This window comes from Scophthalmus maximus, chromosome 11 (genome assembly GCF_022379125.1).
Source record: "Scophthalmus maximus strain ysfricsl-2021 chromosome 11, ASM2237912v1, whole genome shotgun sequence".
Taxonomy (NCBI): Eukaryota; Metazoa; Chordata; class Actinopteri; order Pleuronectiformes; family Scophthalmidae; genus Scophthalmus; species Scophthalmus maximus.
In genome coordinates, this window is record NC_061525.1 from 23,290,471 (window position 1) to 23,318,330 (window position 27,860).

Genomic DNA, 27,860 nt, shown 5'->3' on the forward strand with positions numbered 1-27,860 from the left:
AAGAATGTACAACCAATCACGTTGCAATCTCTTAGCTGGTCGTGGCTCAACCACACGGCCTCAACCATATCTCGTCTGGTTAAAAACAAAAACAAGATGGCGCTGGTCAAAATGCTGAACTCTAGGATTCAAAGCAGCAGCTCACAAAGCAACGGGTGACGTCACGGTGGGCGGATGAAAAACATTCTTTTGCGTTCCGTGTCTTGGATCTTTCGTGGTGGTCGTCTCCAACGTCAGCCCGTCCGTACGTCTCAGGCATCACAGTTCCTCATAAACCTGCACAACCAACCTTCTGCTGCCCATGATGCGCAAAACAAAGCCACTTCCTCTTCTCCTCCAACTTATGTGAAGCGAAGAGAAGCTCGAGGACTATTTATTCTGTGGCACAAAACACCCTGAAGCCATTTCCAGTGTAAACCCACCGCAGCTTCTCGGGCGCACTGACAGCTCTACCCGGAGACACAGAGGTCGGGTCGGAGCAGCAGAGACGTCAGGCTTCATTTGTAATCAGTTTCCTCTTCCACCATCCATCAGCGCTCCGCTGGGCCTGAAGAGCCCCAGCGACAGTCCACAGGGAGGTGGAACAACCCTCAGGTCGCATCTAAAATCAGGGACACGGTCCAGTTTCTCTTCCGTCTGAAACATTTCCATTTCCGTTTGGAAGAGCAGGAGACGTCGCAATCCGGATTTCTTTCTACAAATGGATGTATGGTTTGAGCACAAATGAAAATTTGATACACCTTTGTTTGTGAAACCGATTTAAAAGGATTACACAAGCCCAATATAAATGACCGCAATGATAAATCACCAGCTCTTTCTCTCTCAGTTAATTTAATGGAATTAAAACGCAGAGCTCCGTCTCTCTGATGCAATAAATTCAACATGCTGTTATTTGGGGGAAATGCACCGTGCGGAGGAAATCAAATCATCTTATGCTACAACAACAATAAACCTTAAATCATGCAACCAATGTGAGCAGGACAGAAAGCAAGGCTATGGTCACGGCCAATTACATTAAAATAGAATTACAATGACATCATGTAAATATTACGGCGATGCAATTAAAAAGTTACAAACACAATTTTACTTTTTTGGGGACGTTCAGAAACGCTTAATGTGAAAAGGCTTAACGTCACTTAATGTTGCCAAAGCAGCGATCAATAATCACAGAATTTCTCTAAGAGATGTCATTTCATAAACACTTACACCTGTGAAGAAATCAAAACTGAAATCCTTTAACAATGGACGTAATCTTACATTACGTGTTCCCCAATAAGAGCTAAGTTCAAGGAAAATGCTTCAAGCCAATGCTTCTGGCGACATCTGGTGGTAAAGTGGCAAACCGCAACCAACTTGAGCGACCGACAGGGGACACTTTATGGCGGCGCACCATTGATTCCATTTTCCGTTTCCAGCAGCGTCTGAAAATTCAACGCGACGTATTCTGGAGCGTTTAGTTCAACAAGCGTATTCAACACGACGTAGAAACACGGAGACTCACACGGAGGTCGGTCTCATGGAACTATATCTAACTCATATATGAACACAGAGTTATGGACAATATATTCAATTTCTGTGAATAAGTCCTTCTAAATATTTACATAGTGTAGCTTTAAGAGCCCATTTTAAGGAAAATGCTTAATATGACTTAACTGAAGATAATGTCCATAATTATAGGTTTTCGGGGGTAGATTTTTGACAAATCATATCTGAGAGAAATTTGGTGATTATTATCGCTGCTTCGGCACATTAAGTGACTTCAAGTCTTTTCTCATGGGCTTCTATTGCAAAACGCTTAATGTAAGACGACGTCCATGATTATAGGAATTTGTGTTTTGATATTTTGAAAGGTTTATGTAACAAGACATATCAGAGAAAAATTTGTTTTTTGCCTTTTTACATGAAGTGTTTTGTGTTATGAGGCTCACACACACACACACACACACTCAGGTGGGAGTGACACGTCGTGAAACAACTAAACAGTTTCTATGGATGACAAGATGATTGACGCGTGAAACGCCTCCCGACGCTCACGTTCGTGCGCGCGGGGGTTCGTTCTGTTCATCAGCGCGGTGCGGGGGGGCGGGGGGGCTGCGTTTGGCTGATCATGATGAAAAAGGTTTTACACAGCATAATGAATATTTGAAGGAAGGAGTTGGGTGGCGACTTGTGAGAGACACACACACACACACACACACACACGCGCACACACATTATTGCCCGCGGCATTCCCATTGGTTCACCGGTGTCGTGACGACACGCAGCCGGAGTTGGGGCTGAACTCCGTCATATAAAGCTGCTCCGGTCCGCGGCGCGGGCCACTCGCACCGGAGAAGAGCCGCTGTCGCCGCCGAAACTTCTCGTTTCCGCCCCCGCCGCAGCTGGAGACAGAAGAGAAGCCCCTCGACACCACCTGCCAACATGAGCGAGGTAGGATGACGCGTTCCGTCGCTCTGAAAAAGAAAGAGAGACAGAAAAACGATTGGGTTCATTTTTACGCACGATCCGCGCGCCATTGCGCGGGAGCGAGGCATCGTGATGTGAGGCTGAAATCATCATCGGTTGCTATGTGAGACTGATGAGCGACGTTTGCTGCTGCCCTAACACCGCCCCCCCCCCCCCCCCCCCCCCCCCCCCCCCTTGAAGTGACAGTGTGGAGGGTTGACGATAGATAATCATTTTAATTTTCTCCTCAATGGCTCAGACGCGCAACACGTTTTCGGTCACGATGTGAACTGTGGGTGTTGTGGGTGTTTTTTTTTTTACAGTAACTACAGTAGAAAGAGCTTGAGTGAAGAGGGGAGGATGGATTTCAGTGTGAACATGGTTATTAACCAGAGAAGAAGAGCGTTTTTACTTTGGACTTGATTTTTTTGGGGGAGAAATGCAGCAAAAATTGGAAGAAAAATTATCATTCAAAAATATATATTCTGCCGTTTATTTTAAAGCGTGTAGGTGACAGTGTGGTTTGACAGTTACTACAGCATGAAGAGCCACAGTGAGGAGAGGATGGATGTGAATTGTCACAGAAATGCAGCAACATGGAAGAAAAATGATCATTTAAAGTCTGTCCCATTTATCTGATATGAGCAAACATGTATTGTGCCATGTATTTTAAAGCGTGTGGGTGATGTTGTGTGGTGGATACACACACACACACACACACACACACACACACACACACACACACTGATTGTACTGTACCAACCAGCACACTGTTGCCACCGTGGGTTTATCTCCTCTCCGTGCCGGGCATCACTGATCCAACACCACGGGGGGAGTTTACAGCCTCGCTGTGCTCCCACATCTCACTCCCCCGATCTCGTACAGTCACAGATGTTCAGCTCTACACTCACTGGATAGTGGAGGCAGCAGGAGGATATTAATAGCTCGCTTTTTTTTTTTAATGGAGAGTTATTTCATTCTGCACAAGTTCACGGTGGAATGACCGGAAGAAGAATCCTGCCACGACATTGTATGAGTTGATAAATGACGAGAAGAGAGCTGATGGTCTGATCTTTAAATCCTTTTTTAAAAATCAGACTTTGATTTGCAGTTGATTGTCTCCAACGGTAGATGTTACAGTATTTATGTTACAGTACACAGATAATATTAGAATAGTACATTTATATGAAATCGTGCTGCTCAGTGTTGTGACGCTTGAATTGACGCTTTATCAAACCGGCTGCACATCAGCGAAGTGTGACAGACAGCACAGCAGAACATTATTCTTTTTGGAAGATGTTAGGCAACTGGAGTCGTGTCAGTTTTCCTGTTTTGCATGTGCAGTGTACAGTTAAGGGTGTATTTGCTTTTGAAAAGCACACAGTTTAATTTGCAGTTTTGTTTTTGCGTGTCCCTGTGGGTGTGGTGAAGGTATAGTGTGTCTGTTAGTCCCATGAGCAGCCGTTAAACCTCCTCAGGTGTGAAACGCACCAACCAACAGCAGCCGTCAGGTAGAACGTCGGCGTTAATGGAGTTCAGTCCTGCAGTGCAGCCGGTACGCAGTCTTGTCTTTCCCCTTTAAAATGGATCGGTGGCAGACGTCAACAAGCTTCGCCCGCAAGCTGTTTATAACAAGTCTCTCACCGGCCGCCTCAATAAAAGATGAAACACACACACACACACACACACACACACACACACACACTCACACACACTCACACACACAGACACACACACACACACTCACACACACACAACAGGAGCTCTAACAGCTTTTGAATAATTGAGTCTCTCGCCCGGGCCTTTTTTTTGGTTATAATGTCTAAAGTAAAGAGACGCTGCTTAATCCTGTCGATTAAAAGATGTCGGCCGTCGTACGAGTGTGAGGAGGAGGAGGAGGAGGAGGAGGAGGAGGAGGAGGAGATGGAGTTTCTGCTCAGTTGATCCGTTTGGTGAAAGAACGGCGCAGAGTGGAGTTGTTCTCCAACGCATCCCGTCTCCGAACTTGACTCGGAGCCAGTGGATCGAAGCAGAGCAGCTCAGCAGGTTCTGGATGGATGAGTCTCGCAGTGGTCAGCACTGCAGCGCCGACCCCCCCCCCCCCCCCCCCCCCCCCCCACCTTCCCTCCATCACACTCTCCGCACTTCATCTACACACACCTGCGCAGAACAAGCACGCCGCTCAAAGGTCAACAAGTCGACAACTTCCAGAAGCCGAAAGAGAAATCCGGCGGCACAAGGCCGGAGTCCCGAAGGCTTCTGACAGCTGCCGTCGTGTTCGCGCGGAGGGAAGAAAGAACGAGCCGACAGAGGGAGCATGAAAAGCTGCCGTGTTCTCAAGATGGTGGGAAACAGTTGTTGACTCGGACACTTTGAGAAGAAGAGTTCGAGCTGATGTCGGCCTGAGGGTCGACTTTCTGACCACAACACTGCACGACCTTTCACCAGGAGAGAAACCCCACGAATAGGCCGTAGTCCTGCGCTCTGATTGGCTCTCACCATTTTGTCTAGAGACTTAGCCCTCTACAAATGTAGTCGGAGTTGGCGACGTGTCAGTTGTCATCCTTGAAAAGAACGCAGCGGTTGGCGACTGGCGATCTAAAATTGTGTCGTACGAAATAGGCATAAGTGGAGTGGAATTATGAGATGGGATTGGCCGGGGGGGGCGGCTAGCTAGCATGCTAATAACCTCAGTCGAAGAAAAGAAGTGAATCGAAGCGAGAGTCAACATCGGTGTTGAGTTTGGTTTGTTAGAAGGTGAAACCAGATGGTACAGCTCAGTGGGTCACACCACTGACTCTGGACACAGAAGGTCGGGGGTTTGATTCCACGTCATCTAAGTGTGGGCTGACAAAAGCGTCAGCAAAAGTAATGTAAAATATTGTTTTAAAATTCTCGATGTCTGTTGGTCGGAGAGGTTTTTAACGGACTCAGTTTTTTACTGAATTGCAGCGTGAGCATGAACACGAGCCAGGGGACGCGTCACCAGACAAAGAGAACAGGAGCGAGCGTTCCCAGTGAACAGCGACGTGTCCGGGTGCTCGGCTCGGTGAAAAGCCAACGTCCGTTCCATGGCACAGTTTTTCCAAGGGGGCTTGAACTGCTGTTGACTCACAGGCGTTTTCAGACTGTACAAAATTGCACACACGCCGTCACGTCCCTGCAGTCCGCTGACTCATTACGAAGCCCAAGTCCTGGAGCCAAAGCAGCGGCGCGATCTCTAGTTCCTGCACCTTCCTCTGGGGATAAAGGCTCTCCTCTTATTGATCCTCCCGTCCATATTGTTGCTCTGCGCTAATTACCATCAGAGAAGCGTGACGGCGCTCACGTGCCCACACAGATGTGATGGGTGAGCTCATAGGAGGTGAATGTACAGTGTGTGTGTGTGTCAGCAGGTATGTACATTCTTGTGCAGTTGGGAAGTCATGTTCCCGGTCTGTTTTTCTCTTCTTCCAGTCGTTAATTTTCATGACCTGCATCATCGTGGCCCCAGCTGGGAATGAACCAACATGCTAATTAGCTCTTTTAGAGAGAACAGACAGGAAGAGAGGCCATGATTGGCTGCCAGATGGTTATGACAAGCACCAGCTTCCTCTTCTGGGATCCACAGACTTTTGGCCGCATGTGGACGACTCGCAGTGACAAATCACACGCAGTCACATTCAGACCTGTCGTACTCTGCGTCCGGCGGAATGGATCGAAGACAGCCAGTGGATAGGAAACGCCATTTGACAGAAAAAGCTGTTTAATCCGTTCAAAGCACTGAGCGCTTCGACTGAAGTAACCCCGGACCAGGGACGTCATCACGTCAACGGCCTCACAGGTCTGCGGAGGCTGACGCCTTTTGTGCGTCGCCGTGGCTGCGACGTGATGCTCGTGAGGTACGGGACGTGTTTCAGAGACAATCACTCTCTACAGTTTGGGTTTTCCTGCAGTTTTTGAGGAAGACGACCGACCGCATTGGATTTCATCAGACAATGACTTGCGTTGTGTCTTGAGGCAGCAGTGCTGGACTGACGTCTCCTTCACACTGGAGCTGCAACAGTTCATCGATTAATCGACTAGTAATCGAATCGGCAACTATTTTGATAATCTACTTATCGGTTCAAGTAGTTTTTATGAAGAAGAAAGTCAATATTCTCTGATTTGAGCTTCTTGAATGTGAATATGTTCTGGTTTCTTTGCTCCTCTGTGACGGTGAACTGAAGATCTTTGGTGTGTGGACGAAACAAAACATCGTCTTGGCGGTTTGGGGGAAACACGATCGACATTTTATGAACCAAAGAACTGATCGATTGATGGATAAAATAATGGACGGATAAAACGTTGATGAAAATCCTGGTGAGTTGCAGCCCTTCTTCACACACCATCGCTCTCCCAGCTCTCCCAGATGGGATCGTGTGATGCTGAGGTTCAAACACGTGCAGCAGCAGTCGTAAAAGGAAAAGAAATCCCCGTCTTAATGTCTCCGAGTCAGGGCGGAGGCGAATGTTATTCCTCCTCAGCTTTTGATGCATCATGTTTTATTAAAACCCCCGTCGGAGTAATCACATCTGTTTTCATTAGCGGTTATTATCGAGGGGGCGAACGTGAGAAATTACTTTCGGAGCTCGCTTCATCTCAAGAGTTCAAAACATTTGTTCTCCGTCCGTCATCGGCAGATTTTACCGCGAGGAGCACGAGGCACTTAACCCTCGACACGCACGCCGCCGCCGCCGCCGCGTCTGAGGGCGAACAAAACATCTGCATTTTGTCTCTCTAGTCTCTCTGCAGACTGATAAACCTACAGCAGAGCGGGAACTGGGCTGCACGGGGGCGTAGTGGTCAGCACCGTCGCCTCACAAGGAGGTTCTGGGTTCGAGTCCCGGTTCAAACCAACCAGGGCCTTTCTGTGTGGAGTTTGCATGTTCTCCCCGTGTGTGCGTGGGTTCTCTCCAGGTTCTCCGTCTTCCTCCCACAGTCCAGAGACATGCAGAATGGGGTCAGGTTCATTGAGACTCTAAATTGACCGTAGGTGTGAATGTGAGAGTGAATGGTTGTCCGTCTCTGTATGTGGCCCTGTGATAGGCTGGAGACCTGTCCAGGGTGAACCCCGCCTCTCGCCCAACGTCAGCTGGGATTGGCTCCAGCCCCCCGCAACCCTTAAATGGATAAAGCGGTAGACGATGGATGGATGGAGAGCAGGAACTGGTCCGGACCCATGTTTCAAATATTAAGCAGCTTTAGTGCAACGTGCTGCTGGATTAGGGGACTTTTGGTGGATTGTGTAGATCTGCTACTGCGTTCACGTTCGATGTCCGCCGGGCAGATGGACCCCACTCGGGAGAGAGACTGCAGCTATTTCATCTTAATGGTTCAACGGGGCGAAACTGGCGAGTCTCCGTGAACGGATTAAAATGCAAATTCAGAGAAATAAATACTCACCCGCTTGTGATTTATCGCCGTTCGTCTGTCGCTGCTGTTGTAATGGACTCTGTTCTACACTTAGAGGCATTCTGATGTTGTAGCTTGGTGGGTTACACCGTCGCCTTAGGTACACGTCGTCTGGGTTCGATTCCCGATGGTTGTAAGTTGGCAACAGGTGATGTCGTGTTGATTCTGATGGCGCGTTGTCTCGTCAAAGTGCTTTTAATATTATGGACAAAAGTGCTGCAACGTCACATCATGACGTTGTAACTCATATGTTACTCCAGATTGAAAATACGTAAGCGCGTTGTGTCAGATGAAAAGCTTTACCTTCGTTAACAATCACATTCGCCTGTCTTTTTATTTTAGTATCTACATGTTGATTCATAACCGATTCAGTTTCCCCTCCGAGTCTAATCAACACACGATCCATCAACCGACACGATCTTTGACATCATCTCAAGACGAGATACGGACGACGGCAATTTACTCCGCCGCGTCGTCGTCGTCGTCGTAAATCACTCGGATTGCGCGTCGAACGCACGGCGACACTTTTCCACACCGGGTGGTTAAGTGACATGGATGAAAACAGACTTTTAAGAAGCAAGTGTTGCTCCTGTCTTGATTATTATCATGCGGACATAAATTCACCAGAGATGAACACGGGCCTGATGGTTTTTCTCAGCTCCATGGATTTTGCATCTTGCAACGCACAATTTAAAGCGCATCAATAAATGAAACTGACATCTCTGGAAGAAAAAGCTCTTTTCATCCTGCAGCTGACGGAGGAGCCACTGTCACATTAAACCAGATGAATCGTCTCCGAATGTCTGCTTCTGAGGTTGACAGAATATCGTTAAAAACACCAATAAAAATGGAGAAATGCTCAAACATCATACGATGTTGCCGTTACCTTATCGTTCTCGCTGTCCGTCCGAGTTGTAACGCCACAGATTGGGACGTGCGAGCGCAACAGCGTGCTAATGTACGATAATAGGCGCCACAGATATAATGTGTGTGTCTCTCGCAGTCGCAGCGGTCGTCTCTGCCGCCTGCGCCCCCGAACCGCCGTCACGCAAATCAACACATTTCAGCGATGTCAGCGGCCGTGGCACCTTCACTCATTCACCTGGCGAGTTGAGCGGGAATGAGCCGAGCGACATTACTGCTGCACACTGCTCACAGCGTCACAGTGCGAGGACACGGAGACTTCGGGGACTGCGGGGGTCCACAGGCCAAGATAACCTAATAAGTAAGGAGGTTAGAGAAGCAGGTCTGAGACTGCAGCGTCCCCAGTGCGAATATCTGGACAAATTGAAAAATCTCCTCAGAGGCTCGTGCACACGCAGGCCGCTTCCTTTTCCTCCTCACGCTCTGAATTCACGCTCCTCGAGTCGTTTCTCTTCTGGTTAACACGGCTTTCATGTGCTGTGTAACTGGTGTGTGCTGGTTGAAGATCTGCAACAGTTAATCGAGTAAATTGATTAGTAATCGACCACTAAATGAATCGCCAACTATTTTGATAATCGATTAATCGGTGAAATTGGGGGGGGGGGGGGGGAAGTAATAATTCTCTGATTTCCGCTTATAAATGTGAATATGTTCTGGTTTCTCTGCTCCTCTGTGACGGCGAACTGAAGATCTTTGGTGTGCGAACGAAACAAAACATCATGTTGGGGTTTTGGGGAAACACGATCGACATTTTCCACCATTTCATGACATTTTATGAACCATACAACTCATCGCTTAATCAAGAAAGAGATCGACAGATTAATCCATGATGGAAATAATGGTTAGTTGCAGCTCTAGCTGGTAGCATGAAATATTATGTGCCAGCTTTTTTGTTTTTGTACAGTTTTTACTTGTTTTTGCGACAAACTGCGGACATGGCTCCTCCCCCTGCTCAGCCGCCTAGTGGACGCCATGTTGCCGTAGCGGTATCTGGTGCTGTAGTATCGGTGTCGTTTTATGAGTACAACTACGAGTACATGAACACAGTATTGGACCTGATACCCGATACTGGTACCAGTATGGGTCCATCCCTAGTATTAACACTGGAATGTGTTAGATAGTGAACACATGGATGAGACTTGAGTCCGTTTGTTCCGAGTGAAAGTTCAAACCCCGTTGTCCTCTGTGGAAACTCAACACGGTCGCCTCAGAAACGAGAGAGCCCTTTCTGGTTAATGTTGTTGAACGTAATCTGCTCCGCTGTTCCGACGCTCCGACCAGAACCACCGTGAGACGCAGAGCAGCTGCTGTGAAATCTGAACCAGGCCGCTGGCGAATCAGATGAGGAGCCAACGTTATGTTTGTTGTTAATGTGTTAGACGTCTGGTTTTTACAATAAAGAATAAAGAGTTTCCTTCCAAAAGTCCAGACTCTTGAGGAGCCAGGTTCCTCATACTGTGTTGTTAAAATTGAGATGGTCGATTTTTCTCACAGTTAAATTAAATGGAGCTTGTCAAAAAATCGGATGTGTTCTTGGATATCCAGGAGGATACAGTGACTGATCTCAGTGAACATCAAGTCGCCACGAGAGGCTACAGATCAGATCCTGCTCATCTCTTTTACCCAGGTTGCAAATCAGCAAATTGCCTTCGATCAATTTTTTCGCCTACTAGAAGATTTTGTTGCCTAATGTCCCGTGTCTTTATTCTCAGTGAGCGTCATGAGACGTGGCTGCGGCAGGAGGATGAGATGAGGAAACTTCAAGGACACGAAACGGACCGTTCATATATACCGTTCTATATACATCTATACATATCTATATACGTCCGCACGGATACAATATTTTCAGCTATCAACTGAAAAAAAGGTCAAGTTAATTTTCCGGCGCCATCTGGTGGTAAAGTTGCAAACCGCGACCGACTGAGCGACCGACAGGGGACACTTTATGGCGTCGCACCGCTGATTCCATTTCCGGTTTCCAGCAGCGTCAGAAAATTCTACGTGAACGCGACGTATTCTGGAGCGTTTAGTTCAACAAGCGTATTCAACACGACGTAGAAACATGGAGACTCACACGGAGGTCGGTCCACCTCATGGAACTATATTTAACCGATATATGAACACAGAGTTATGGACAATATATTCAATTTCTGTGAATGACTTCTTCTAAATATTTACACACTGTAGCGTTAACACATGGTCTTATAATGATATTTTTTTTGGTACTATACTAATACTCAAAATATATATATTTCATGGCAGAAATATTAAGTTGGATGTTTTAATTGATGCATATTGATTCATTTCAGATATTAATGAAGTAAAATCAATTTGAATGAGTTTCAGAATGAGGCAAATAAAGCAACACAAGACTAAATATCACATTGTCAAAAAGAATCGGAGCTGAAGGGTTAATACACCAGTAATATATATTACAGTAGAGAAATTCACTTGCATTTGGTTTCACGATGAGAGCAAACTTTAAATATGTGCGCACATTTTGGTAGTAAAGTGCAGGATCACACTTCACACAACCCACAGTGGAGGTCATCAGCTTCCTCCAAGTACGGAGCGCTACGTGGCGTCCACTTTACCTCCCGTTACGAACTAAACGAAGTCGAGCGGAAAAAGAAAACCGGCGGCGGCACGTTCCACCTTTTTATCTCTTTGGATCTACCGGACTGAGATGAGCTCAGCGGGCGGCGGCGGACCCGAGACGGCGCGTCGGCTTCGGCACTGAGGTGGAACATGAAGCGAACATGAATCACGGGCTGACAGCGAACGTCTGTTATCGAGCATCGCGACGCTCCGCTTCCCGCGGACCTGGGCCTGCTTCGCCCCAATGCCCTGGTGGATCCACGCGCTGCTGTTGATGCTCCTGGATGTTGCTGCGGTGATATGAAATGTCTTTAATAAACGAGGGAACACGAGCAGTGAGATCGACAACGTGAAATCAGGCCAGTGCCTGCAGGGACTTGGTGACGTCCAGCAATGAGCCGGAAAACTCCCCGTGAAGGGGGTTGGATTCAGAGAGTCCTTCCTGTCGCCTTTTCCAAAACCACTTTACCTCGGCCTTAATGGAAGACGTCACGAGGCGAAGGAAAGGTGTACAGGAGGATTCATAGGACTTCGGAAAAAGCAGAGAATCCTCCGCGAGTTTGCGACGGAGGATGTTGTCGACGTGCGTCTGTCGTGGTGAAACTACACATTTCTGAAGATGGACGACGAGAAAAAAGCATCTTGGAGGCGACTTCACCTCGTGGGTTCTTAGCGGGTTGATTCATGCTAGAAATATTTATTAATTTATGAATTAAAAACAATAATTTAGGCCACGACACTGAGAGGAAAAGGTTGTGACATTGAGAATGTTTGCTCTCGCTCCTGTCACTCATATTTATCACCATGGCAGCGTGTGACATCACATGTTATGATTCATATGTGACAGGAACTGACATGATGACGTCTCTTCTGGGTCACATTCATACTCTTCTTCTTCTTCTACTTGGATTGAATCGTTTACGTCCGCCCATGGCGCGTCACGTTAAATATCGCTGCTGCAATGAATTGTGGGTCTATTTCTCTTTCCTGCCGCATAGGAAGCTCCAGTGTACCCTACGCTAAAGGAGATAGGGAAAGGAGGCACTCAAGCTCCTTTCCTAAGCATTTAAAGAATCCGATTGGCTCCTATCATGGCTGCCGATCAAAAACTTCCGGGTCACTTCACTCAGTCAGGAACCTTCCGGAGCAAAAGGGACAATTTGGACCAATGAGAAACTACGGTTGTCTTCACTTACAGGAAGTGTGAGGTTTGTCCGTTCTGGGCTACTGTAGAAACTTGGTGGCGCAATAAAGCGGACTAGCCAATTACACACAACCTATTATCCAGTAGCCCTAACCCTAATTTTGAAAATGTCCTAGAAATGTGGCATCATAGGGCTGAACCCCCAGCTCCCGATGAATAAAGGGTCTGTTTAAATTGATGATTCTTAGTTTCAGGTGATTACTGTACACAAACAGTTATGGTTATTACAAAACTCTTCTCTTCTCGTGTCCTGCAGCTTCATGACATGAACCTCTCTCTCTCTCTCTCTGTCTCTCTCTCTCTCTCTCTCTCCCTCTCTCTCTCTCTCTCTCTCTCTCTCTCCCTCTCCATCATCCCTCTCTCTCTCTCTCTCTGTCTCTCTCTCTCTCTCTCTCTCTCTGTCTCTCTCTCTCTCCATCATCCCTCTCTCTCTCTCTCTCTGTCTCTCTCTCTCTCTCTCTCTCTCTCTCCATCATCCCTCTCTCTCTCTCTCTCTGTCTCTCTCTCTCTCTCTCTCTCTCTCTCCATCATCCCTCTCTCTCTCTCTCTCTCTCCCTCTCTCTCTCTCTCCATCATCCCTCCCTCTCTCTCTCTCTCCCTCTCCATCATCCCTCTCTCCCTCCCTCCCTCTCTCTCTCTCTCTCTCTCTCCATCATCCCTCTCTCTCTCTCTCTCTCTCTCTCTCTCCCTCTCTCTCTCCCTCTCCATCATCCCTCTCTCCATCATCCCTCTCTCTCTCTCTCTCTCTCTCTCCCTCTCCATCATCCCTCTCTCTCTCTCTCCCTCTCTCTCTCTCTCCATCATCCCTCTCTCTCTCTCTCCCTCTCTCTCTCTCCATCATCCCTCTCTCTCTCTCTCTCTCTCTCTCTCTCCCTCTCTCTCTCTCCATCATCCCTCTCTCTCTCCCTCTCTCCCTCTCTCTCTCCATCATCCCTCTCTCTCTCTCTCTCCCTCTCTCTCTCTCCATCATCCCTCTCTCTCTCTCTCTCTCTCCCTCTCTCTCTCTCCATCATCCCTCTCTCTCTCTCTCTCTCCATCATCCCTCTCTCTCTCTCTCTCCCTCTCTCTCTCTCCATCATCCCTCTCTCTCTCTCTCTCTGGGTCGTCTGAGCGGGAACAAGCCGGGAGCGAACACATGCCGTCTGCAGATGTCACGAGACATTCGCTGCAGCTTTTGAGGATTTGTTTTTTTTTTAAATGTAATTTTTATTTCCTCAGAGCCGCATTTTAAAACAGAAGATGTCCTGCAGCCGTAGAAGAGACTCGCTGCCGTTTCCCCGCCACTCGCTCCGCCCTCAGTCCAGGAAGTGGAGAAATGAGAAGAGGCAGTTTGGTCTTATGTTTCTTTCTTTTTCTTTTTTTTCTGCTCGAATTTCTCTGTGGCCTACTTCTGCTTTTTTAAATTCTTAATGGCCATCGAGTGTGGCAGGGAACTCTTGGACTGTGCAAGATGCCAAGTCTTGAAATAAACCAGAGGAGCCAAACAACAGCGTTTTCTCTTTTCCATCCGCAGCGCTCCACTTCACTCACTCCAGTAAATCTGCACTATTATTGTCATAATCCATGAATCTGTCCATTATTTTCCCCATTATGCGATCAGTTGTTTGATCCATAAAATGATGAAAAATGTCGATCGTGAAGAAAACATGATGTTTTGTTTTGATCTTCAAAGATCCTCAGTTCACTCAAACCAGAACATATTCACATGTAAGAAGATTAATCCATTATCAAAAAAGTTGTCGATTAACTGTTGGAGCTCTACTGTACAGCTGAAAACGCTTGACGTTTAATAATCTGTTATCCTTATTATCACATCAGATACCTGTCTGTCTGACTGTCTGTCTGTCTGTCTGTCTGTCTGACTCTCTGTCTGTCTGACTCTCTGACTCTCTGTCTGTCTGTCTGACTCTCTGTCTGTCTGTCTGTCTGTCTGTCTGTCTGACTCTCTGTCTGTCTGTCTGTCTGTCTGTCTGTCTGTCTGTCTGTCTGACTCTCTGTCTGTCTGTCTGTCTGTCTGTCTGTCTGACTCTCTGTCTGTCTGTCTGTCTGTCTGACTCTCTGTCTGTCTGTCTGTCTGTCTGTCTGTCTGTCTGACTCTCTGTCTGTCTGTCTGTCTGTCTGTCTGTCTGTCTGTCTGTCTGACTCTCTGTCTGTCTGTCTGTCTGTCTGTCTGTCTGACTCTCTGTCTGTCTGTCTGTCTGTCTGACTCTCTGTCTGTCTGACTCTCTGACTCTCTGTCTGTCTGTCTGACTCTCTGTCTGTCTGTCTGTCTGTCTGTCTGTCTGTCTGTCTGTCTGTCTGTCTGTCTGTCTGACTCTCTGTCTGTCTGTCTGTCTGTCTGTCTGTCTGACTCTCTGTCTGTCTGTCTGTCTGTCTGACTCTCTGTCTGTCTGTCTGTCTGACTCTCTGTCTGTCTGTCTGACTCTCTGTCTGTCTGTCTGACTCTCTGTCTGTCTGTCTGTCTGTCTGTCTGTCTGACTCTCTGTCTGTCTGTCTGTCTGTCTGTCTGTCTGACTCTCTGACTCTCTGTCTGTCTGTCTGTCTGTCTGTCTGTCTGACTCTCTGTCTGTCTGTCTGACTCTCTGTCTGTCTGTCTGACTCTCTGTCTGTCTGTCTGACTCTCTGTCTGACTCTCTGTCTGACTCTCTGACTCTCTGTCTGTCTGTCTGACTCTCTGTCTGTCTGTCTGTCTGTCTGTCTGTCTGACTCTCTGTCTGTCTGTCTGTCTGTCTGACTCTCTGTCTGTCTGTCTGTCTGTCTGACTCTCTGTCTGTCTGTCTGTCTGTCTGTCTGTCTGTCTGTCTGACTCTCTGTCTGTCTGTCTGTCTGACTCTCTGTCTGTCTGACTCTCTGTCTGTCTGTCTGTCTGTCTGACTCTCTGACTGTCTTTCTGTCTGTCTGTCTGTCTGTCTGTCTGTCTCTTCCCCGGGACGTTGTCCTGTGGAAACGTTTCCCGTCCGACCGTCTCCGATGGGACAGATTCATCGTTCCTCATAATTAGGGTCTTAATTTGAAACACCTTGCTCTTCCCAGTTCATTGTCAAAGCTCCTCTCCTGCTGCTTGGCCCACAAAATAAAAAGAAAGAAGGAAAAAAGAAGCAGACATGCCGAGCGCTATCTGGGTCGCCAGCCCCGTCCTCGCAGCCGGTGGCGACTCGCCAAGAGGCCGGCTCGCTCTCTGTCTCTGTCGCAGCTCGCCACGTCCACACTGGTCAGTGTCAGCGAGCCAGACGAAGAGCAGCTGACGCCAAAACATCAATCATGGCATTACGCCGGCCGTTCTGACCAATCAGATTACAGCTTAACAAACTGAAGGAGCTTTTTTTCGGGATCCCCCGGAATATTACATTTCTTATTCTCATCTAATCTGCTGCAAATGGCACGATGCTTCAGTTGAGCCTGGAAACAACGAGGAACTGGAGAGGAACTCTCCCGACACGACCAAGAAGAAGAATCAACACCAAGTTGATCGGAGAGAACTGCTGAAAGCTGCTAAAAGGGAACAAGTGGACCATTAGTGTGGCCTGGTCCATGCTGCTGAAGAGAAGTTATTTTTATTCCTGGCGGTGGTCAGTCCTCAGTACGGTGGAATTTCGTTTGATATTCGTTTTCGCTCAGGAAGCAGCAGCTTTGGGCCGAGTCAGGCTCGCGGTTTCCTCCTGTTTCCTGCCTTCATGCTAAGCTAAGCTAATATAAGCACCTGCTGGCTGCCCGAGAGTGGCATTGTTTAACTCTAAAAGAGAAAAAGTGAATAAGCATATTTTGCAAAATGTTGTAAAACTGTTCCTTTAAATCTTGCTCTCCTCATCGGTTGATTCGTTTTTTTTCGGGGGATTTTAAAGCTACAGTGTGTCATAATTAGAAGAACTTATTCACAGAAATTGAATACATTTTCCACAACTATGTGTTTTTTCGTTCCACTTTGAACGATGATTTACACAAAACGGACATGAAATGGAATCGGCGGTGCACCACCACGAAGTGTCCCCTGTCGGTCGCTCACCTGGTTGCGGTTTGCAACTTCACCACCAGATGCCGCCCGGGAAATTACAAAAAATGACACCCTGGGGCTTTCAATCGGTTCAAACGCTGGATCTCCTTCACTTCCTGCCTGATTAAATCTGTTGCCTGGAGAAGAACGTCAACCTGCCGCCGTGACTCGTCCGGCTGATTGAACCGAAAAAACCCATCACGTCTGATCGCAGAGGAAACTCCCTCGTCTATTTACCGGCCTGCTGGTTCCCGTCAGTTGGTCGCCGCTCTCATCATTGCGGCGGCGCTCCGTGTCGGCTCTGCTGCGCAATCCCCAAAGTGAGGCAACCTAAATCCCCAGAGATTGGCGACACACACACACACACACACACACACACACACACTAATGACAGCGACGCCGAAAAAATGTAATCTCGCCAATTTCAAGGCTCATTAAGTTGAGTAACAAAGAGGAGCGATGTAATGTGGTGTTCCCCCCCCCCCCCCCCCCCCCCTCATCTATTCTCTCTGTGGAAATTGCTGTGAATCAGAGTAATTTTTGAAATAAATAATTCGTCTTCATTCAAATGAAAACAAACGACTTTATTTTTTAATTCTGGTGGTGATTTGTAGCTTTGTGATTTCCGGCTCTTCTGGGCCACGGAGGCGTTAGAGCCTCGCTGGCGACCGCACGACGTGATCTCAGAGCTTCTCACTGCTGCGCTACAAGAATCCTCCGAAAAAGAATGTTAGATTGAAAAAAGAAAAAGAAATATGAGTGGTTTGATCTGAGCTTTCTGGGGACGGGCTCATCAGTCGCACGACAGCTGACCTGCTTTTTTTTTTGTTGTTTTTTTTTTTTTTTGCTTAGACTCATAATTCAAACGCTTTCCTGAACCTCGGGGGAATGAATGCGTGTCTCACACACACTGACAGGCGTGTGTGTGTGTGTGTGTGTGTGTGTGTGTGTGTGTGTGTGTGTACGGGAAACTGAGCAGTGGAGCAGCCACGACTGCTCAGCAGAAATATGGTTAATATGAAGAAACAAACAAGTCTGAGAGGAGGAGGAAGAGGAGGAGGAAGAGGAGGAGGAGGAACCGATGTGTCACCTCGAGTCCTGGCTGCCACAGGAAGTGTGCAGCTGTGTTTTCTTGCACCGTGTGGTTTTCCGCCTGGCAGACGGTGCCCAGGTCCCAGCATCACCAATCAACGTCAAACAGCTGATGTTTATGACAAGCCAATCAGCTGCTCTTCCTCTTCCCTCCCAGCGAGTCGCTCAAGCCGGCTCCCCCAGGCCCTACTGACGGACTCAGAGTTGAAAACCCTCCGCATTGACTCGTAGATGGCACGATAGCGATCCACCTTCAGCTCAGGGTCGTTCCCACAGCCTCGCTCGGCGTGAGGCCGCTTCCCTGAGAAACCCACAGTCGGCGTTCTCCCCGAGCGCTCCGTGGAAAAGGGCATAGAACGTGTCGTCGCGGGGTTTAATGAGAATAATCGCTGCGTCATTCAATCAATCATTTGGCGGCAGCCATTTTTCTCAGCGCCACCGGCTGCAGAGGTGCCGGACACGTACAGTATCTGGAACTGGCAGTTCACCGTAGATCCATTAAGAAACCTTAAGTCCTACTTCTACGTGTCTGTATGTTTAAATCAGGAATAAAAAAAAGGTCAGAGGGAAAGTCAGGAATTACTCTTCATGGTGATCACTGACCTCTCGCCCGCTGCGCTTGCAACAGAACGAAACCCTCCGATTAACTCTTCTTCACTTTCAACCAGACGAGCAGTCGCTGCCCAGCGAAGGACTGAAAATCCCCCCACCCCAAAAAAATACAAATCTGCAGTAGGGGGAGTTATTGACCCAGCACTGATTTGCAGCATTTTTTCAGAATGCCCCTGCAGCTTTTATGACAGTATGGTTTATGTAACTGCCAATGGAGCTCATACAGATGAGTGGTCTGTAGCTCGTGCACACACACACACACACACACACACACACACACACACACACACACACTAACACACACACACACACACACACACACACACACACACACTAACACACACACACACTAACACACACACACACACACTAACACACACACACACACTAACACACACACACAATGATTTCTCAACATCTTGTGTTGATGTGTTGCAACACACCGGCGAGGCCAATACATTTTAAGTAACATGGGAACAGGATCAGTGTTTCATATAATGGGACTATACAAGTTTAACCTTCCTCATATTGCTCATTCGCCTTCTCGCCAAGCGTTAATTATGAAAATATTATGGATGAGAGTGGTGTCACTAAGGACTTGTCCAAATTTTGAAACTATTCCTTTAACCGCTTCAAAGTTATAGCTCGTTTAATCCATATCCAGACTGTGTATGAAAACGGACGTATAGTCAACGCGGAAGTGCCTGAAGCCTGTATTCTGTGTCCTGACCAGCAGAGGGCGACTCGATGAGAAAGTGACTCTACGTCTCACTTGATTCAGAACGACACTAAAACATTTTCCTGAGGAGTTGATGGATCAATCTCTAGTTTTAAGTCTGATTTCCTCATATTGTACATTATGGTTTCATTTACAGTCGAGTTACAGTTTGTTTTCCACTCGGTTAAAACACAAACTCTTCATATTGGTTATTAATAACAGGATTACACCAGAAGAAAGTTGATTACACAGATTAGATTACGAAGCTCCTTGTGTGTGTGTGTGTGGCTCTGCTTTATTAATGAGGCGTAATAAATCCCCTTTTTTTTTTGCTCCTCTTCACCTCACATCAACTTGTTTTCTGAGGTGGAAAATGAAAACAAATATGAAAACAGACAGAAAAGGAGAACGAAAGAGCGGCAGCTTGCGTCCGTCCTCCCGTTCCGCGGGGCAGATAACTGTGTTTGGCTCGGAGTGAGGAGAACGAAGGCTTCGCTCGCTCCGGGCACAGAAATGAAAGGCGGCGGAATGTTGTGAAGGATTCTCTTCCCTCCCTCCCTCGCCGGCCCGTCCTCCGATGAACGCCCAATCAGAGATAAAACATATTTACATTTCTCTGATGTGCAATGTGCTTACGCACACTGCAGCTTCTGTTATTCTGCTTGACTTGCCCCGAGTTTGAGAACGTGTGCGTCTTTGCCTGTATTCTCATCTGTACTGTATATGTGTGTGTGTGTGTGTGTGTGTGTGTGTGTGTGTGTGTGTTTTCCCCTTGAAATATCATAATTGAAAGCCTGGAGGCAGAAACTCTGATGCAGCAGTGGGACTTCGCTACAGTAGTTCTGCTTGTGTGTGTGTGTGTGTGTGTGTGTGTATTTCACACACACACACACACACACACACACACATCAAAACACTGTGTGTCGACCTTGCTTCGGTCCGAGTCCGTTAATGATTAATGAGCGGCACAATACGTATCTCTGTGCTGCAACATCTCCCTTTTCAGCCTCACGTAATTACTGCAGGGTTTTTTCCTCCCGCTTGATTGGTTTCTACTCTACGTTCTCCTGATGTGTCCAGGTGAACCTATCAGTGTGTGTGTGTGTGTGTGTGTGTGTGTGTGTGTGTGTGTGTGTGTGTGTGTGTGTGTCCCAGTGAGGATAACCCCTCTGCTCATCGAGCTGCCGTTATCACAATTCACTCTTGGCCCGGCTCCAGAGCCGCTCGGGCCCTAATGGTTTCCTCCTCTCTGTCCGCTGCCCCTCGGGAGCGCCGCTCTTCCTCATCGTCCTCTCCGCGCTGAGCCGAGCAGCGTCTCCATCGGCAAAAATCGCCTCAAGTCACGTCTGCAATTTTTAGCCGGTTCACTAATTCATAGTGAACCTCGCAAAGCCGGTTGTGAGAAAGCAACGTTGGGATTATCGCGGGGCGAGCAAGCGCTGAGATTCACTGTGATGAGACTTTCAAAGGTTTGATAGTTTGACTGAACAAAGTTTTATCAATCACCTGAAAGTGAAGTAAATTATTTTGAAAATAAATGAATCACCAAGAGACTTTTCTGTCCAATTTTTCTAAATCTCATTTGGGAGTAAAATTATGACATTTAATGTACGAGGTAAAAAATAATCAGCAGATTAATTGGTAATGAAAATATTTGTCACGTTTAGAAATGAAGGACCCAATTGCAGAGGCTTACAGACAGAAAAGGTTAATGACGAAATCCAACTCCTCTCGGAAAAACACAAAGTAAAGCTGAGCCGATCAGGAGACAACAACCATCTGAGCGACCGACAGGGGACACGACGCCACGTGTTCTGGAGCGTTTAGTTCAACAACCGTATTCAACTCGACGTAGAAACATGGAGACTCACACGGAGGTCGGTCCACCTCATGGAACTATATTTAACTCTTATATGAACACAGAGTTATGGACAATATATTCAGTTTCTGTGAAAAAGTTCTTCTGAATATTACACACTGTAGCTTTAAAAAAGAATAAGAAGTTAACAAGGTCAAAGACTGAGTGTCTGTACTGATCTTTAAACGAGGGAGAACATCTATATTTGTTTGGTCAAACAACCCATACGGTGAAATGTGTCGGGCGTTGTTTGCTGTTCCACATCGGCTCGAACGGATCGTAAGAATCCAAACATTGGATTGAAGCTGCCTTTTTTTCGTGGCGTCGAGTTTCCTCAATGGTCTTCAATGATTCAAAAGACAAACTATACACAGCCCTCCGCGCTCGGTCTATATGAGTCATACAATATTAATCTCTGTTTCAAACACGCTCCAGTATGTTACATCAGCGTTAAAACTGTATCTCCAGAAGCAAACATGGCTCAAACTCCACCGGATTATTTATTTTGTGGGCAGATTAGTTTAGCGGAGAGCGTCAAGTTTTTCGGGGGGAGACACCGCATCTGTTGGTTGCGAGGGAGCAGCTCCACCACGAGCACCAGTTCATTTCATGGCTCGGCTCTTCTCTTTGAACCGGGATTAGTAACAGGGACGAACAAAACAGTGCTCTTATCACCAGACTCTGTTTCAGTGTGGAGCTGCAGGGAAGCAGAGCTCGGCTGAAAGTATGTGACTGTAATGTGAAGCGCCACCGAGCGGCTTGACGAATGAAAAGAGGGAGAACGGGTGTGTCTTTCTGACGTGCCGTGACAGGTAAACAGGAAGTGCAGCGTCCTGTGCACCAAAGCTCACTCACTTCAAATAATGAGTTTCACAAAAACTAAAAAAATTCAGAATTGCATCAAAGAGACTGAAATGAGGCATTTTCTTCCCAGAAGGCGGCGGCTTGCGTTGTGCTGCGAGCTCCAAGCCCCCGCACCCCCCCCCCCCCCCGACCCCCCTCCCCTCTCCCCGGCATCAAAGCAAGAAGGCGCAACGCTGTTTGAAATTCATTGAAAGCATTAGATTAATAATGCAGAAAAAAGAGAAGCTCGCAGAAGAGGAGACATAGCGCATACCTTTTCTGGGCTCCTAAGCCGTTAAAGCACAGGAAAAAAAAAAACCTCGCGATGCGAGCAAATCGGAAACCTTTGAACGAGCGGGGAGAGAAAATGGCCGTGGAAGGGGTTTCGGGGTGAAAGTGTCTGGAGCTAAATCCCCCGCGGAGGCAGCCAGATACACGGAACCTGAATGAAACCATTTCCTTTCTCTGTTTTCTTTGCTGCGCCTTCTTCTCCCCAGCGTGTTGGAACCACACAAGAAAAATGTGCCATTGATTTAAAATGAAATTGTAATAAATCTCATCCAGCCGCCCACTTTTTACAGCATCGATCAGATGCTTTGCAAAAGCCCTGAGGATGAAAACAGTTTTGGAAGAAAAATATTTGAATAGATAAAAAGTAAAAAAAAAACTGTAAGGAAACCGGTACGGTGCCAGAGGCAATATGAAAAATCGTTAAGCCGTCGTTCCATCTCCTCACACTCAAATTATTAAAGGACTAGCATTACATTTTATTATAAACACTCATTTAGTTTTACGGAAAGAGTAAGATGAAAAGATTGATACCACGCTCATTTCTGTATAGGCTAAGTATGAAGCTAGAACCAGATGGGAGTTAGCTTAGCTTAGCATCAAGACTTGGGGGAAACAAGTTAGCCTGAGACTGTAGACTCAAGCAGACACGAGTTTCGTGTCATTTGTGGCATTTTTGCTGCGTTGCCCGGCGTGAGTGACATGAATAGCGTGAAATTCACTAGCTAGAGTAGCTTTAGCATTTCAACGTCACTGACGTTCAAGTCCGACAGGGAATTTTACAGATATTCTCGGGTTGCGTTTACTTGCGTTATTCAAATATCAAACTCACGCGAGTAACGTCACGCTTTGCACCGAAACAAAAACCCAGACATGCGCCCGTTTCTAGCTAGCTAGGGTTACAGCTAACGTCCGTGCAGCTGGCCCAGTGGACCAGATGGGTCGGCGTTGTGCGAATGACCCGGGGCCAGAAATGTTCTTCGCTTTCTTTCTTAACAAGAACAGACGTAAAAGAAATAAAACTGGAGTCTCGGCTGAAAGAAGTCACTAGGTCCAGCCAAGAGATAGAAAACAACAGAATAGGCTAAGCTAAGTGCCTGCTCATGGTAATCTTGTAGTTAGCGGATAGGTTTGAGAGTGGTATCCATTTTCTTATCTTGCTCTTTGCAAGAAAGCAGACGTGTATTTGCCCAAAATGTCCGACTCTTCATTGGGTCTTTTTAGTCACAGGCTCTGGAAACTTGTGGTGCAGCTGTTGCAGGATCAGCTCTCTCCCTCCAGTCTCGGCCATTTATCTTCCCATTGCTGGTTTAAGTACGGCTTAGGGATCCATTGATCCGCCTCCCCTCTCCCATCCTTTCTTCTCTTCGTCCCCCTCTCCTCTTCATTAAAGGGAGAGAAAAGAACAACAACCCCATCATCGCTGCTCCCACCCAGGGAGGAAACACAGGCTGACGGCCCGTCTGCCAGCCGGCGGGGAACCGAGCGGGCGGATGATAAGCAGAGCGGCGCAGTAATTCCTGCAATGATTTCATATAGAAAGAGTTATTTTCTCATCGTCCGTGCACACATCACAGTGACACACCTCGGTTGCGCGGGGATCCTCCAGCCTCCAACCCTGCGGAGTCATAAAGACGACACACCGGCTGTAACTCACGCCCCCGTTTGGACCAATATCCGGGAGTTTTCCACCGGAGAGTTTCCTCTCGAGTGCCTTCTCTTTTTAAAAAAAATGAATGTACCGGATGTTTTTATGTGAGTTTGGGAGTCTTGGCGCCTTCCTCCCCTCTTTCTCCCACCTGCTCTTCGGGTTGCGGCGGTGGAGATTAATGGGCCACCGAGGCAAACACCCGTTGCAGGGGCATCAGTTACGACGCGCGCGCGGCTGAAGTTGAATAAATTAGCGTGGGCTGCTAATGAGGCTACTTGTGTCTTTTGCCGCATTAGAATTGAACACTGTCCTGAACACTGTGGTCTGCAGCACACCTCCATCTTATGATAAAGTCATTTATATCTGTAACCTGCAACCTGCGGCAGAAACCTCCGTTGGGCTGAAAGCGGAAAATCAATGAAGACAAATGGCGCTTTACGAAAACCCCTGAAACGAGCACATTTGTACAGAAACAAGTGGGAATACAGACAGATGTTCCTTGTTTAACGCAGGAGAAATATTGAGAGATATTTTGGATATCCTTGGGCCAGAGACGGGCTAGCCGCTTCGCCCTGTTTCCAGTCTTTGTGCTAAGCTAAGCTAACAGCTGCCGGTTGCAGCAGCATGTCTCCCAGACAGAGAATTAGCATCTTTTTGAAAAGGTCAAATTATTCATTAAAAGAAAACCAACAAGCGAAAGAAATGAAAATACAATCGAGGATAGAATTCCTTCAGGAAAACCCGTCCCAACTATGTGATTAATAAGAAGCTTATGACGTAACGTCCCCACGGCTCTTCCCTCCTTCCTTGATCCTTTTCTTTGCCGTTCTTCCTGACATCCCCTCTCTCTCGTGATCTGCTGCATATTAAAAGCAGGACTATCGTATGCCTCCAGGAATAGCTCTTCCTAATCTGATCATTGTGACGGAGTGTCACTCCTGCTCCTCTCCGGCACAATATCCGCTTTACTGCCGTCGACACATGCCTGAACCCTGCAGACATCTATTTCAACGTGCCTGATATATCTGTTTTTTGTTTTTTTTAAATAACCTTTAAATTAATCACCAAACACGTAAAAGAAAAAATTAAGATGAGTGAATTTATTTTCTCGGCAAAGGTCGTTCACGTCACATTCCGCGTCCGCAGTCAGACGGTGGATATCTCACGCCCAGAATGAATGGGGAATACATTCATACATTCATACATTCATACATTCATACATTCGTACGTTAATGAAGTCGTTTCTCTGGAGATCGGAGCCTGTTTGCCGTGTGATCAAAGCAGAGCGAGTGTGTTGCCGGCAGCCAGGTAATATGGCTCAGCAAATGAAACGGCAGCAGGATGACGAGAGCTGACATTTAGATAAATGTTGGTGAGCCAGCGTGAAGGATCGTGTTACATCAGTGGCTCGTTCCACTTTGTAACGCAGCATCACATCTGAAAAGTCATTTGTCGAGCAGGAAGAGTGTTTTTTTCTTCTTCTTCTGACTGCGTAGAGGAAACGTTGCGCTCTCTCACGCAGTCGCTGTTGTTTTCTCATTAACATGCATCAGTCTTTTTATTCACACCTCTGTGTGTTGTGACGTGGAGTGTGAACGTGACCATATGGCCGAGAAGAACGGACGCTGCATAATCACCACAAATTCTCACAACTGGGAAGATTGTGTTCTATAAAGGCTGCATGCTATTTTTGGATTCAACCCATCACACACAAGATAAGATAAGATATACCTTTATTGAATGTAGTAGCATAGAAACAGAATCTACGGTAAAAAAGATAGAATAGAAATACTATGCCATAACAATAACAAACACTACATACAATAAAGTTCAATGTAGCAGTTGTGCAATATAAAATTATATATTACAGATATTATAGGAGCATAAAGTATATACAGTAGTATACAAAATGTTTGTTTTTTCATGAATAAAAATTAATGATTGAGAAATGTTCTAGTCAGTCTGTTGGTCTTTGGCTTTGAGCTTCATCTTTGTCATTTTTTAAACCGTTTTGTAAAATCTTTAGTTCTGAAAAACAATATGTGTTGCATTTTTATGCAAACTCTTTCCATAACTCCGGCTCTTGAGCACAGTAGAATACAACGACAGGGGGCACGAGGTCATTTGCCATGTTTTTTGACCTCACAACGTCGTGTCAGAGTCCAAAGCAACACCTCGGGTGTCGTACTGTACATCGTCCTCAACTCGTTCCACTGTCACTCAGCCTGCAGGCGCCTTCTATACAGAGATCACGCTACATTGCTGGAAAGAAAACATAAACAAGCCGACATATTTTGTTTGTTTGTCTATTTATTCAGTCACAATAATAAAAACAATAATTTTAAATGTATAACAATGTGAGCTCAAACAGTAAATAGTGACTGAAAAGGCTGAGGCTGAAGCAAAAGCTAATATATGCCTTTCTTATCCATTTAATCTAACCACCTCAAAGAAAAAGACGATAAAGAAACCAACTTATGAGTAAAAAAACAAGGAAATCAATTATTCACATTTGTAACCCTCAAAAAATAGCATTACAAACCATTTTCTGGAAAACATAAAAGTTGCACATTTTTAAATCTAAATTGGCATTGTTCCATGTATTGTTCCAAATACATCTCCTTTTAATCTCTTTGTTTTCTTGTTGAAAAGTAAACTTTTTTATAATAAAATTCCTCTCGAATCATATTTACTTTCCCGTATTGAAAAAAAAACACTTTTGGACACAGTCTGCAGGTGGCTTGGAATTAGCCCTGAACATTATCTGCATTATTTTATTGTGAAATAAATCCTTGACATTCATAACTCTGCGACTTCTAAACAGTGGATTTGTGTGATCAAAGTAACCAGCTTTATTAATAATACATATAGCCCGTTTTTGTAGAAAGATTATTGAATTTAAAGATGTTTTGTAGGTTGCTCCCCAAAGTTCCACACAGAAATTTATATATAGATATATATATAGATATATATATAGATATATATATCTATATATATATTATAAAGAATTGGTCTCCAAAGCTCCAGGGTACAGGCTTTTATTGAAGAGCGCTCCTGCAGATGAGATGTCAGCTCAGCCTCCAGCAGATGTCACGACGACCTCCTTGACGGGGGCTTAGACGCGATGACAGGACGCTGGGAACTTGAGTGTCATGGATTTTTATTTTTGAGTGAAGTGTAATTCTCACCCTCTCGTCTTCTGTTTGTCTCTTCTTGTGCATTGCAGAGACAAGGATCTGGAGCGGCTGCCGGCAACAACAAGATCTCTGGAGCACAAGGTAGAAGGGGGAGACCTACTCGGCCACATGCAATGTCCGGACATTCAGTCGTGTTCACATCGGCCGTGTCTGCTGACACGACATTGACGAGCGGTGGAGTTGAAGTGATGAGCAGGGAGGGAGGGTAGAGAGGCCCACGCGCCACAGCACATGTGGGCCGGACACGTCTCCACTAGGGGCTGTAAAAGGCGCATGACACATGATTGACGGTGACGGGGTCTGACACACACACGCACACACACGCACACACACACACTCTCACACACACACACACACACACTCTCACACACACTCTCACACACACTCACAGACCACGGGGCATTGCTGTCAGAGAGTTCAGACACTTACAACATTTCAAAACAGGCCTTTGAATTACTTCACTTCAACCGTCAAGTGATTTGTATCCGTTTCTCGCTGCTTGTCCGATTCCCCGAGGTCACGACCGCATCGGCAAAGAGCGCCGCCACGGAATCAGAGGGTCGTGCTGTACGTTACTAGTTAAAGACTGAAATGCGCGAAGCAGATCAAATCTGCCGACACCACCTGGCGTGGAACACAGAGGTTATACACATACTGAGGCTCGCTCTCCGGAGATGACCGGCGGCTTCCCCGTAAACCCGACTCGCCGACTGGCAGAGATGGACGGCCTGGAGTCGCCTCCGTCCGGAGGGAAATAAAGATCGGCTCAGCTCGCCGGGCGCACGCCACAAATCACGTTTACCGTTCCAGCTTCCTGTCGTCAAAAGGAATCGCGGCGGGGCAAATATAAAAACTTCAACGAGATAACGGATGTGTTCCCCGAGTGATTCTGATCAGAGGTGGAGGCAATTTTTTTTATAAAATAGTGTGTTCTGTACTTTGTGAGATGATTAAATATCAATGAGAAACAATATATTAAAACACAAAGTTATTATGTTGGTGAGAA

The 27,860-nt window shown here is 46.6% G+C and overlaps 1 protein-coding gene across 1 annotated transcript in view; it reads left to right on the top strand.

Moving 5' to 3' along the window:
* Positions 1–2,264: 2,264 nt before the first annotated feature.
* The window catches only part of pcp4b (Purkinje cell protein 4b), a 32,915-nt gene continuing 7,319 nt past the window's right edge, over positions 2,265–27,860 (top strand). The window contains exons 1-2 of the mRNA XM_035623376.2: positions 2,265–2,430; positions 26,884–26,935. Coding sequence (XP_035479269.2) covers positions 2,422–2,430; positions 26,884–26,935 — 61 coding nt within the window. The 5' untranslated portion in view covers positions 2,265–2,421. The remainder of the gene's footprint in view (positions 2,431–26,883; positions 26,936–27,860) is intronic.